The sequence below is a fragment of the Trachurus japonicus genome, chromosome 15, assembly GCF_045865225.1.
Source record: "Trachurus japonicus isolate A0001 chromosome 15, Traja_1.0".
Taxonomy (NCBI): domain Eukaryota; kingdom Metazoa; phylum Chordata; class Actinopteri; order Carangiformes; family Carangidae; genus Trachurus; species Trachurus japonicus.
The window spans coordinates 9,285,973-9,298,288 of record NC_140921.1 but is presented as its reverse complement, the minus strand read 5'-3'; the positions used below and the strand labels follow the sequence as shown (position 1 = coordinate 9,298,288).

The 12,316-nt window shown below is 41.9% G+C and overlaps 1 protein-coding gene across 1 annotated transcript; it reads right to left on the bottom strand.

Annotated features, from left to right (window-relative positions):
- Window positions 1–1,804: 1,804 nt before the first annotated feature.
- Window positions 1,805–11,818, bottom strand: LOC146973187 (uncharacterized). The gene is made up of 10 exons (XM_085799451.1): window positions 11,666–11,818; window positions 8,694–10,225; window positions 8,249–8,424; window positions 7,194–7,320; window positions 6,830–6,886; window positions 6,449–6,562; window positions 6,283–6,343; window positions 2,491–2,631; window positions 2,125–2,248; window positions 1,805–2,019 (listed from the first exon to the last, which is right to left on the bottom strand). The coding sequence occupies exons 2-10, from the start codon at window positions 10,185–10,187 to the stop codon at window positions 1,875–1,877; spliced, it is 2,439 nt and encodes an 812-aa protein (XP_085655577.1). The 5' UTR covers window positions 10,188–10,225; window positions 11,666–11,818; the 3' UTR covers window positions 1,805–1,874.
- Window positions 11,819–12,316: the final 498 nt, after the last annotated feature.

The following is a 12,316-nucleotide window of genomic DNA, read 5'->3' as shown; positions in this document are numbered from 1 at the left end:
ATTCAAACGTCTGAGACACGCACACACACACCGAGCTCGGTCTCGCCCCAAGCTTTGAATGTCCCGCCCGCTCGATAGCGACCAATCAAATTCGTTTTCCTTACTCGGGTAAACTCGTGTTGCAGCTCGTGACAACTCTGCGCGACAAACAGGACAAACGGCCATTTCTGTACACCTTTAATATAAGTCTTAAATAGTTATATATTCTGACGGCAATCACTTATATAGAGTGTTTGGTCTGAAACACGGGTCTGTCAGTCGCTCTGCTCTGCTGTAAGCCGAGGAGAAAACTTTCCTTGTATCCTACAACCTTTATCCAATGAGGAGAGAGAACGGCATAAAGGGGCGGTCCTCTCTGTGTGTGCAGCCAAGGGATGCGCGTGAATGTGGTGACGTAGGGACGAGGGCCAATAGATCCATGACGAGGGCGGGGACTGCTAACTCCATCGGCTGACAGGAAGTTAGCCCAAACGACCGGATCGCTTACTTCTGCTTTAATGTTGTATACGCTTATCTTTGTTTGTATTCATTCCGGTGTATACTCCTGTGTTACTGTCAATAAAAATAAAGACAGGCACTGTTGCCTGCTATGCTCACATCTTATATTTCACCAAACAAATATACGTACTGATTTATTTTAATGCAAGAATTCAGTTTACACTTACATATTAATAAGTATAACCCATTCAAATTGATGCAGTTTATCTGGTCATAACTTGTTTATAAATTGAGACTAGATGTCCAGAATGCCCCTACAATTTAAGGTATAGGCTTTATGCACAGCTCCACTACTTACTGAATTTAAACAAGCTCCTTTATTTCCTGTCTTACATTACTGGACAAACTCATTAATGCAAGTGTGTGGATTAATAATTTGTCCAATAATGTAAGACAGGAAATAAAGGAGCTTGTTTAAATTCAGGAAGTAGTGGAGCTGTGCATGAAGCCTATTGCAAGTAGATGTGTCATCTAGTTGTGTATGTGCAACCAGTAGATTTGCAGTTTTGTCGTTGTTGTTGTTGTTTTACTACTGATGAAACATGGGAGGGGCGACTCAAAATAATCTGGTATCTGTCATTACAGGTGACAGGCCAATGTGCGTGAGGATCATGAATGAAAAGGAAATGTGAATGTTTGCCTTCATTGCAAGTCCATTTATGTTGTGCACCCCTACATTTTCTGCTTGCACACCTAAAATTTTAAATTAGGGAGCCACTGAGATCATCTTGTAACCCACGATTCACACAGCAATCACTACCTGCGTTTTACCACAGTTATGACAGACCTGTGAAACAATTATGGAAGATTTTCTGTTATTTTATTTTCCACTTTCCATGTTTATGGAATAATATTGATGCAAAAAAGAAAAAAGAAAGAAAGGAAAAGACTAGTTTGAAAAATAAATTTGAACCAAATACCCAGCTGCACAGGCAGATGGCCTTTAACCATTAACAGACAGACAAGAAAACTGAAAATAAAGAGGATAAATGCACACTTCATCTATCATTTCATCTTCTTGAAGGCCACTTCACTTTTTTCTACATCTCCCATAAGAATATTATGAATTTATCAAATCATTTTTCATCAAAAATAAGATGACACATAGAATAAATCAATATTAAATATAGAATGAACAATTTGAGTTCACATTTGCTGAAATAATCTCTGGAGTGAAGCCATGTGTGTGTTGACTCGAAGAAGAGTAAGAGTAATACTTGCTGTAATACCTGGAGACATTGAAATTAATGAATGAGACAATACTAGGAGGTTATTTTGCCTTTCTAACAGCTAATTAAATCTGAATGTATCCAGCAGGTGGCGCAGTTTGACCAAAGCAGTAACGTCAATCGCTACGTCAATGTGCAGAAAGGACATCACTCAAAAACTGAGTAGCTGCTGTCTTCAGGTATGAGGATGCTTGGGAACATGAGGACCTTGGCCTTCATGAAGGACAGGTCGGGAAGCCGAGCGATCACCCCGTCAGCCTCTGCACTCAGATCTTCATCCTGCTGGGGTTTCCTACTGGAAGACACACACATAATGAGGATACTTGTCAATACTTTTATTTTGTTTCTCATGTCTTAAATTGTGTAAATAAGGAAGTCAGAGCTGAGCTGAGCCGACCTGACGGATGTCCTGGTCCTCTCTGCCGCCGACATCAGCCGGTTCAAAGTGTCCTCTATGCAGCCGCTGTTGCTGCTGGTTTCCAGTTTGCTCATGGTCAACTCATACAGGTCACGGTCAACTCCTTCACATGCCAGTGTGTGTGTATGTGTGTGTGTGCGTGTGTGAAACAAACACACAACATAAAATGTGTTACCGAAGAGACAGAGCACCCACTGTCAGAGAGAGAGAGCGAGGACTCACACTTTCACACGAAGGCTAAATATAACCACAGTTTACTAACTTCCTTGACAGTTTTATCACCGTTTTTAATTATGACGGACAGTTTATAAAATCTCCAATGCTACAGTTTCACGATGTGCTGACCTGGTGGAGGACTGTTGCTGTTGCTATGGCTGCTGCTGCTGCTGCTGCTGCTGCTGCTGCTGCTGCTGCTTCTTCTACTGCTGCTGCTGGGTCTGCTCTCCTCCTCAGGACCAAAACAATCCAGGTTGAGAGCAGAGCAGCCTGTGCTGGCGAGCGAGGGGGAGACAGCGGGTGAGGAGGAACAGCAAAGGAGCTTGATTTGTGTTTCATAAAAGGAGAATAAACAGTTTTTCTCCTTTTACTGGGGCAGAGGGAAGACTGAGAGACACAGCAAACACCCAACAAAGCAATGAATGCAAAGCTCATGTTATCCAGGCAGTGTCTGTTTTTATGGTCCCTCAACTATCATATACAGTGTCTAAAACCACCATTTAACAGGAAGTCACTTAAACAATATATTACTAACACGACAGGTGGCCGAAACAGGGAAGGGAAATCTGGACCAAACATGAAGTACAACAGAAGAGGAGTCTGATGCACGATTCTCTGCTTGGTTACATGGAAACACTGTATATTGGATAACTTTGAGGTTTAAAGGAAGTCGAGTCTGCACCTCTGACCGCACCCAGCATGACTGATGAGGGTGGCAGATGTGTACTCTGTTGCACCTGTAATGTAACCACACCTAGTAACAGTGAGGTGAGGTCATGGTGCATTAGCAGCACCCGCAGGGCACAACTATATCACTTTTTTTTTTTATTATCAACCATGTCGATCTTTATATGGCTTTTTTTTCCCACATAGGGAACATTGTGATCACATTTGCGGAAGTGTTTAGTTATCTAGAAGTTATCCGTCATGTCAAATGTTTGCTGTCCCACTTTTAAAAGAGTGGGAAGGGCATTGGCAAGATGAGCAATTCAGAAATATCTGTATATTATAATATTGTTTTAAAAGCATGCATCAGAGTTGTTAATAAGTACATTTTGTATTCATGTTGGTTTTATGTCATTTGAAGTGACATTTGAACTTTTTTTTTTATTAAAACAAAAGTAAGACTGAATGCCCCTGAAAATGTTCAATGGTGTAACCACAAAGGAATGATATTTTATCCTAAGTGTACTTATATAACATACTTTCTAAGTTGAAAATTAGATTTTTTCTATATTTAAATTTTGATGCATATTGGTAATACTGGGTAGGACATATCCCAAAAACACAGCTTTTTTTTCTAAATTATGTGACTAATTGTGAAAGTTTTGTTAAGAAACATAGTGTTGCATTGCAGAAGTGAATTGCATTTATTCCACACTTGAGTCCAGATTTACTTTCCTGTATAAAGTCAGATTTTTATGAAAAAATACCAGTTACACCACTTGACACTGAGTTGCATCATGTCATTGACCCATAAACAGTTTTTTTTGGCCTCTGTCTAGCTGGAAAAAAGCAGTTTGAATACTCCAGCTTTGCATTTGAGCACAGAGAAAAGCCAAACTACTGCTGGCCGGAGAGAAAAGCTGAGGGAAGAGAGGCAAAACCGAAGCAGAAAGGATCAACTGATTTATTTCAGTATTTACAAGGATTTTCCCACAAGTCCTTATTGCAGTGCATTAGATCTGGATTTCAGCAGTAAATCTGGATAAATAAATAAAAAAGCATAACAACCTATATTTAGGTCCAGTGAGAATTTCACCATTTGGAAAAAAAAAGAAAGAAGTTGTTTTAAGAAAATAATTGTTGGCATAAAGGCACAACTCATTATGAAATACTGTAATTGCAGTTAGAGAAATGTTGTAGAAACACCTTGGTAACCAAACACTGAAAAAGTGGATCAGTCTGGTATTAATTATTTTCTCAAAATGAAGCGCTTCAGAATCAGACACTCTATCCTACTCGGCATGCTGATACAGTTTATGTGTCAGTGCACCAGGAGCAAAAACAAAAAAGAAAGAAAAGAATTGCCAGAAAGCAGCATTAACTCGATTTTCTTTTTGAGCTTGATTGAAATATGAAATTATGTCTTGCGTACGTTTTTTCTTTCTATCATGACAGTAGTTCCCCTAAATCAGAAAATGAATCAAACCCCCAAAGACACTGTTCACACAATCCACCATATGGAAAAAAAAAGATTAAATTAAGAAATAAACTTAACAAAAACACAAATAAATATGAAATTAAAAAAAAGATAGTGCATGTTCTTTTTGTATTTGTGGCTGATTTATTCCTACATTAACATGTTTTTAGTTTTTCACTACCCTCTGCTGTGCATCCTTTATTACTGCAACACTGTTCTGTTGTCAATACTAATACACTAGCCTTTGTTGTTATGTTATTTCATCACTGAACATCTGTTTTATTTGGATTGTTGCTGGTGTCAACCGATTATCGAGTGACATTCAAAACTGAACATAAATATAACCTGGGAAGAAAAAAAAGGCTCTTTTTAACTCAGGAACTTGCCTCTGTTGAATTTAAATGTTAGTGGATTCAGCTCATCTATAGTATGTGTCTGTAAACGACAAACTTGTCCGCATGCTGACAAACCACCAGTGCAATCAATACCAAACATGGAGCTGACGGCCAGGCAGTCAGTTCCTACAACAGCCTATAGTAAAAAGCCATTTTTTACTAAATATGGTAGTTCAGCTTTTTGCCTCCTTTTTTTTTTAACTAGTCATTTCCTTTCCGTCTTGGCATCTGGCACAGCTTTAAGCCACACTGCATTATTTAGCATTCTTTCATGTTGCCCACTCCAAACACATGCAGCTGTAACACAGACTCTACTGCCAAGTTCATTGTCACCGATCTACAAAGAGCAAATAATAGTGATTTTATCTTGTTGTTAGTAAGCTGATGGATATTTAAATAGGCTGCATTTCATCTGCAGCAACACACACATTTATAGATTTGCTGCAACAACATGCGAACAAATGTTTTTTTTCTTATTAATGAAATAATATCTGTCTAATGGAATCACTTCATGTTGCCACACAGAATAATTCATGTTTTAGCATGAATTAAAAAAACAAAACAACCTGTCCTGTTCAAACACTACTGTACTAATGCTGAATAAAATTTTCCTGAGCAAAGAATACCACTTGTTTTCTGAGTCTTTTGATTTCGCCGAAGTCGATTCACATAACTGAGGAAACCATTTATCGGCAAATATGAACAAATAAATAGTTTCCATCAACATGAAGCAGAAATAAAGCTGAAAACTGGATGATACTGTCGGATTAAGAAGCTAAGTCTGAGTGTGTAATAATGCTGTACACTGGGCTCCAGTTACAGCGGCCTCCAATAAAGAAAATGGTTCTTCGATTAAACATATACATTAAATCAAGTAGCTTTCATCCACATCAGGTTCCCACTTCTACGTTCACACCTGGCACTGATAAATACTGAGATAAATTCTCTCTAAAAGGAGACAGCAGATAAAGATGAGACACTGGAGTAACTAAAGGAGGGAGGAAAGGGAAGCCAGTGCAGTGTTTCCCCTGTAATTGATTTGGAATAGTTTCAAGAACCGATTATTTTTAAGTTTGGCTGCACGTCTGTTTCACTTTTGGTCCCAGGATTGGGGTCTGTTGTTGAATCTTATACCTATATATTTTTTTGTATTTTCACACTTCTCTGACTGAGTCGAGGGGAAACACGGTGTAAAATCAAAAGAAGCACACATGCCCTGGAGGAGGAGGAGGAGAGGCGGAGGAGGAGGAGGAGGAGGAGGAGTCCAGAGGAGCCCAGAGTAAAAACTCTCAGAGGTTTGGGCTCGTTAGAAGAAGCCGTGTAAGGGTTGGCTGGTAGTCTACTTCCGGCCCCAGAAGTGAGGGGCTCGGCGAGGGGACGTACCGTCCTGAGAGCTGCTAAGGCCACGGCTGCTCCAGTCCAGCTGGCTGGATGGGAGCGCCTCCTAGAGGAAGAGGAGAGAGACGTAAACTTCAGCTTCATGCGTCCACGTGGTGTTAACTGCTGTAAATTAGTTTATATAGAAACCAGACGGGTCAGTTTACTGTACCTGCACTGAGTCTGTTGAGGGGGTCTGGGTCCCTGTAGGCGCTGGTGCTGCGACTGCTGTGTGTCCCGGAGAACAGACAGCTGGCACAGAGTCTTTGGTGGGCTCTAGCATTCCCTGATGGTGATAAAACAGGATGGAAATTTAAAAAATAAAAGGTTTGGGACATGACTTCTGATGGCAACGACAGTGGAAACACAGAATACAGAACCTATACTGAGCAAAAACTGACAATATCAAAATGATGTCTTTTCATGGCAGTGAAGCTGTCATGACTCACGCTGTAGCGACTCTATAAACACATTTTGTGTAGTCCTCTATTCTTACATCACAATGCATCTTGAACAAGTTAATTTTGTTCACATTTTCTTGCAGCTGACTCACCAGGCTGGATGCAAAAGCAGGCACAGCTACTGGCTGCTTCTTCTTCCCAATGAAAACCTTTCAGGAGGCAAAGACACACATTAAAAACAAGATATGTGATTTTATATATCAGGAATCTGCAATATACAATGACTTTAAACAATGACGGACCAAAGGGTAAGTCTTGGTTCATTGTTCATTTTTATTTTGAGGAACTTGCAGCCCTGTAACTGTGTATTGATCCCACTGTTACAAGCAACAGGAGTGTAACAGCTTGTATTCGTGCCAGTCCAGGTTTGTTTTTTATCACTTTTTCACCAACTGCAAATGCACTGATCAATCACTGAAGTAGCAGCTCCAGCTTTTCATGTTTTGCCAAACTCACAATGTTCCTTGTGTCCACACCGAGGCACCTGAGCAGAGTCCTGTTAGTGTGAGAGCCCCCCCACTGAAACCGGAGGCCGACCGCACTGTGGACATCTTGCTGTGGCCACCACAGGCCCCACTGCACACTGGATGGAGATGGTGAGAAACATTTAAAGGGATAGTTCAACATTTTGGCAAATTGGCCCATTGCCATAATCCCTATAGTTTTAGGAATAGGTTTGTTACCTTTAATTGTTGGTGCAAGCTATTTTTAGAACGGCGGAGCAGAGCCTCGAGCTGCTCACAGCTACGCTACGGAGGCTCATGGGATTTCTTGGTTTCCCTCATCAAACTCATCAAATACACAATCCAACAACTCCAAAACGCTCTGGTGGACAAGTTGTGACCTGCACATTCACAACGCTATGAGATAATAACAGAACGATACGAGACAAGAGTTGTTTTAGAGCCTATGGAGAGACTGCTTGCTGAAAAACTGCCCTCGACGGGAACGCGCTTCAGCTGTTTTGCACGAAATTACCTTGAAAACAAATCCATTTCGTAACGTTCTGTTATTATCTCATAGTGTGGTGAATGTGCAGGTCACAACTTGTCCACCAGAGCGTTTTGGAGTTGTTGGATTGTGTATTTGATGAGTTTGATGAGGGAAACCAAGAAATCCCATTAGCCTCCGTAGCGTAGCTCTGAGCAGCTATGGCGTTATGGAATGGGCCAATTTGCCAAAATGTTGAACTATCCCTTTTAAATAAGTGTAAGACATGTGAGGGATAAGATAGCATTAATAACTCTTTTAGAGAGTAAATCTGAAATACTAAGAAAGGAAGCATTCACAGGAGCAACAACAAAACAACACATTCAGTTACTACTTATGTGATTTAATAATAGAGAATAAAGTAGTAAAAGTGAGTTAAAGGTCAAAGACTGTAATTATCATTATCAAGTACTTCATTTGAAAAGGTAGTCTCATTAAAATCATGATCTCTTTGCCAATGTATAAGTCATATATGTCTGTTATTGACATCATCATCATCATCATCAGGCGGTTGTCCTCACCACTGAGCATCACTGAGTTCAGGCGTCGTCTCCTCCTCACCCTCGGGGAGGTGTTGGGAGTGAAGCAGAGCACCGAGGCTCCGCGGCTCCTCCTCATCTTCCACTTCCACCGCCGGCACCACAACGTCTGGGAAACTGGTGCAGAGGAGCTGCTGGATACGACACGACAGTGACGCCTGGCCGCGGAAAGAAGAGGAGGAAAAGATCAGTTCAGATGTGCAGAAATATGAACCGAACAGAAGTGATTTGACCTTTTTTTTTTTGTTTGTTTTGATGCCTGTAAAAGATCTAGCAGGTCATTTTGGGACGTGACAAAGAAGAAATTGAATGAATGAAACCAAAAGTACATGAGAGAACATTGGAAATTAGTTTTCTGTGTGTATACTGTTAATTATCATCATAAAAAGCAACAACAAAGAGAACAGTTTTCTGTGACATCTCCCACCTGGCAGCTGTTTCTCCTTATAACTCCATCTTGTCCCACCCTGTCCTGTTCCTCCTCTGTATCCCCCTCAGCCTGAAGCCTGCAGACTTGTTCTCCGCCCTGCGTCAAAGTTTTCCCCTCTTCTTCAGCTCTTTGATCTCCAAACTCCGCCCACGACCCCTCTCCATCATCCTGCGTGGGCGCCGAGCAAAAATCAGCAAAGCTGTCGCTCGGCGGGAGGCTCCCTAGACTCTGCGCCCTTACATCAGCCGTTTGCAAACCCCCTCGGTCCCTGTGACGCTCAATACCACCGTCACTGAAGTCTGCAAACTCATCATGTGTCGCAGAAGAGAGTGACTGGTGGGAGGTAGCAGAGGTTTCCTGAGTCGCAGCTTGGTTGCAATGATGAAAACCCTTCTCTGCCTCCTCAGACTGGCTGAGATCTGCCACACTGCTGTTGGCGGCAAAACAGTCCAGACGCCCGTAGCTTCCCAGCTCATCATCCCCATCCTCATCATCATCAGTCTGGTCCCAGTCCGTCTGATCGCCGTGCGAAGCGAGAGATGAAACATTTGGTTCCAAGTCAGCAGAAACGCAGCAGCCTTCGAATGACAGATCATCACAGGAGGATGCCAGGTCCTCTGAAAAGCTCTTCTCTCCATCCTCCCGCGCCTCTGAGGTTTGTAAAGAACTGAAACCACGCCTCTTCTCCCTCCAGCTGTGCACACGCCTGCAAGCATCATCCTCCTCCTCCTCCTCCCCGAGATGAAGCTGTTCAGATGGGAATCCCAAAGCTGCAGCTGCAGCAGCAGCAGCAGCAGCAGCTTCCTGAGGCAGATGGTTGTCCTGAGAAGTTGCTGCATCTTTTTTCTCACAGTGCTTTACTGTAGTGCAAACGTTTCCTTTTACCCTATGTGCACAATGAGACCTGGGCTCAGAGTCCATGACCACCTCGCAGCCTGAATCGCCACAGATTTGTTTGCCCACGTTGGTCTCCTCCGCTGCGCCAGCCCACTGCTCTGCGCCGCCCATGGGAGAGAAGCCGCAGCACCAGGGGTGAGCCGCCTGCTCTGCAAACACAGTGAAATCCGCAAACCCTGTTTCTTCCTCGAGGGCGCAAGTACCAGATATAGAAGCCGCAGAGCTGTGGGCTCCTTCAGCATAACCGTTTGTGAGGTGCAAAGATGATTCAGCGTTACGTTCCCGCCCTTTCATGTCTATCTGCTGTCTGTCAGAGCAGGAGTTCACAGTGGATACAGGTTGGGATTGTTCGACTGGGCGATTAAAGCTGGAGTTGGGTCGAAGGGTTGCTGGCTTTGTGGTGGGAGCAGGCTCTCTGGGGTTGGGAGGAGGCTGAGCGGGATCGGCGGCGACGCCTCGAGGGGAGCAGGAAGCCCCGACAGAAAATCCCCCAAAGTCTCCAAACTCCTCGTCCTCTGATCCCGTCTCCCCGTCGCTAACATCCTCCAGCGGCGGGGGAGAGTAGGAGTGCAAGGGCATGACGTACGGCTCCATGTGGGGTTCTCCTAGCTGGACCTGAACACCTCATGCACCTGGGAAATGGAAGCAAAGACAAAATCAATGCAAGAAGAAAATAGTTCAGGCTTTATCCAACAACAACAAAAGAAAAGAAGAGGAACCTGCACAGAACTGCTTCACATGCAGGAAGCTGAAGGAAACAAATTTGGTCTTTATAAATGTATTACACAATCTCACACCCTCTTGTTTTTTTTTGTTTTTTTACAACTTTGTTTATCATTTTTTCTGTGAAAAACATTGACATCATTGGTTAAGCATTTCTTACAAAAGTTGTGAACCCCACATCCACTCACAAACACACCCACACACACAGATACATGTACCAAAAGAAGAAAACAAACATAAACAAATACAAAAACAGTCACAGATGGACAAAAAAATACCCAAACCAATCTGTCTTGACCTTTATGGTCATAACACCAAAACTCTGGACCTCTGGTATAAGAATAATAAAATAAAATAAAAAGAGTCCCAACAATCACACCCTGGCCTTTTCATTCATGATCCTCACACATAGTTTATTTATTAGGATCTCCAATTAGCCATTACTTCATTATGAGCAATAGCTATTCTTCCAGGGTCCAGCACATACAATTACAAATATAGTGAAACAACATGGAAAAAACAAACTAAACAACATGAGGGATGTGGTAGGAGAGGTCAAACCCTTCCGCAAAAATAAAACAGCCAATTTACTGGTCGCACATGTGCAAATAGATACTACATTTAAAGGCAGACTGGAGTCCTGATACTTTTTTATTTTTTTTATTTTTTACTAAAGATAATCTCATATCCTATTAATAATCAGCTCTGTCTGTCTGTGTGTGACTGTGCTTGCCTTGCTGATCCTGAAGTGGAAAAAAAAAGCAGCCAGCGTTAAACCCCAGACAGTAAACTGATACAGGACCAGGACACACTATCCGCAGCTTTGTGCTACTTAGACAGTTCAAACCGAGTCGTGCAGCAGCAGCAGCAGCAGCAGCAGCAGGATTAAGCCTGTATTAAACCTTTAATTCAAACACATTGAGCGTGAAAAAACCAACAACCATAACACATTTTTACCCAAACATATAATAAGCTATATAACACTACATAACAACACCACTGCCATTTTATCCTGTGCCTCCAACCTGGATGGACAGAAAAGGTGTCATCATACCATAGCAACGTAAACATTAACGTTTAACTAGCTAATTACAAAATGATTCATTAATAGTGCGCTGTGTTTAAATAAAAAAAAAGCGTAAAACAAACCTACATCCATCCTGAACCGCACTCCTCATTACAACACAGCCGCTGATTAGCTAACATGACCACAAGCTAGCTAGGGAGTGAAACCACTAACGCCGTTTACCTGTGCAAAACAAAACAATGGCATGCTACCTAAACGGGGCTAACTGCTAGCTAACAATACAGACTAGTCCGGAGATTTTTTTATTTATTTATTTATTTACCATTATCCGTTCACTTTGTCTTCTCGTCGCTTCTTGTCTCTGTCAGTGTGGGGCAGCTTCGCTCTCCATCACCTCTCACCATCATCATCACACTCCTCCGGTAAGCATGAACTGAACTGTCTGGGATATGTAGGAAAAGGAAAAACGTCGAGATGGCTCACTCCGTCCTGTTTTCCAGGAGCAGTAATCAGGGAACAGCGATGAGCAGTTGGACAGTTGGGGCGGGGGGAGAGAGGGAAATCGAACGTTCACTTTGTAGTCCCGAGTGACGCCGCTTAGTAATAGACGATCTTTGTTGTGCTTCTTCTTTTTCTTGTTTTGGTCGATTGGTGCGTTATCAGTGGCACATTTTAAAACATATTTCTGTGTCATTATATATTTTATTTAAATTTTGATTTAAAATTGCAGTTATTTTCCACAGATTCAATTGCGTAATTGTTCATCCTGCACTAAGTGAAGTACTGTAAATGTGTTTTATATCTCCTTATAATTTTATACAGATTTTGTTACTGTATCCATAATATTATTGCTAGCCTAAGTTATTTTATTTTCCTAATTATCGTATTATCTGCATTTTTTTATTCTATCCTATTGGAGCTGCTGTGACACAAAGGATTAATAAAGTACTTTTCTATTCTAGCTTCATGACTT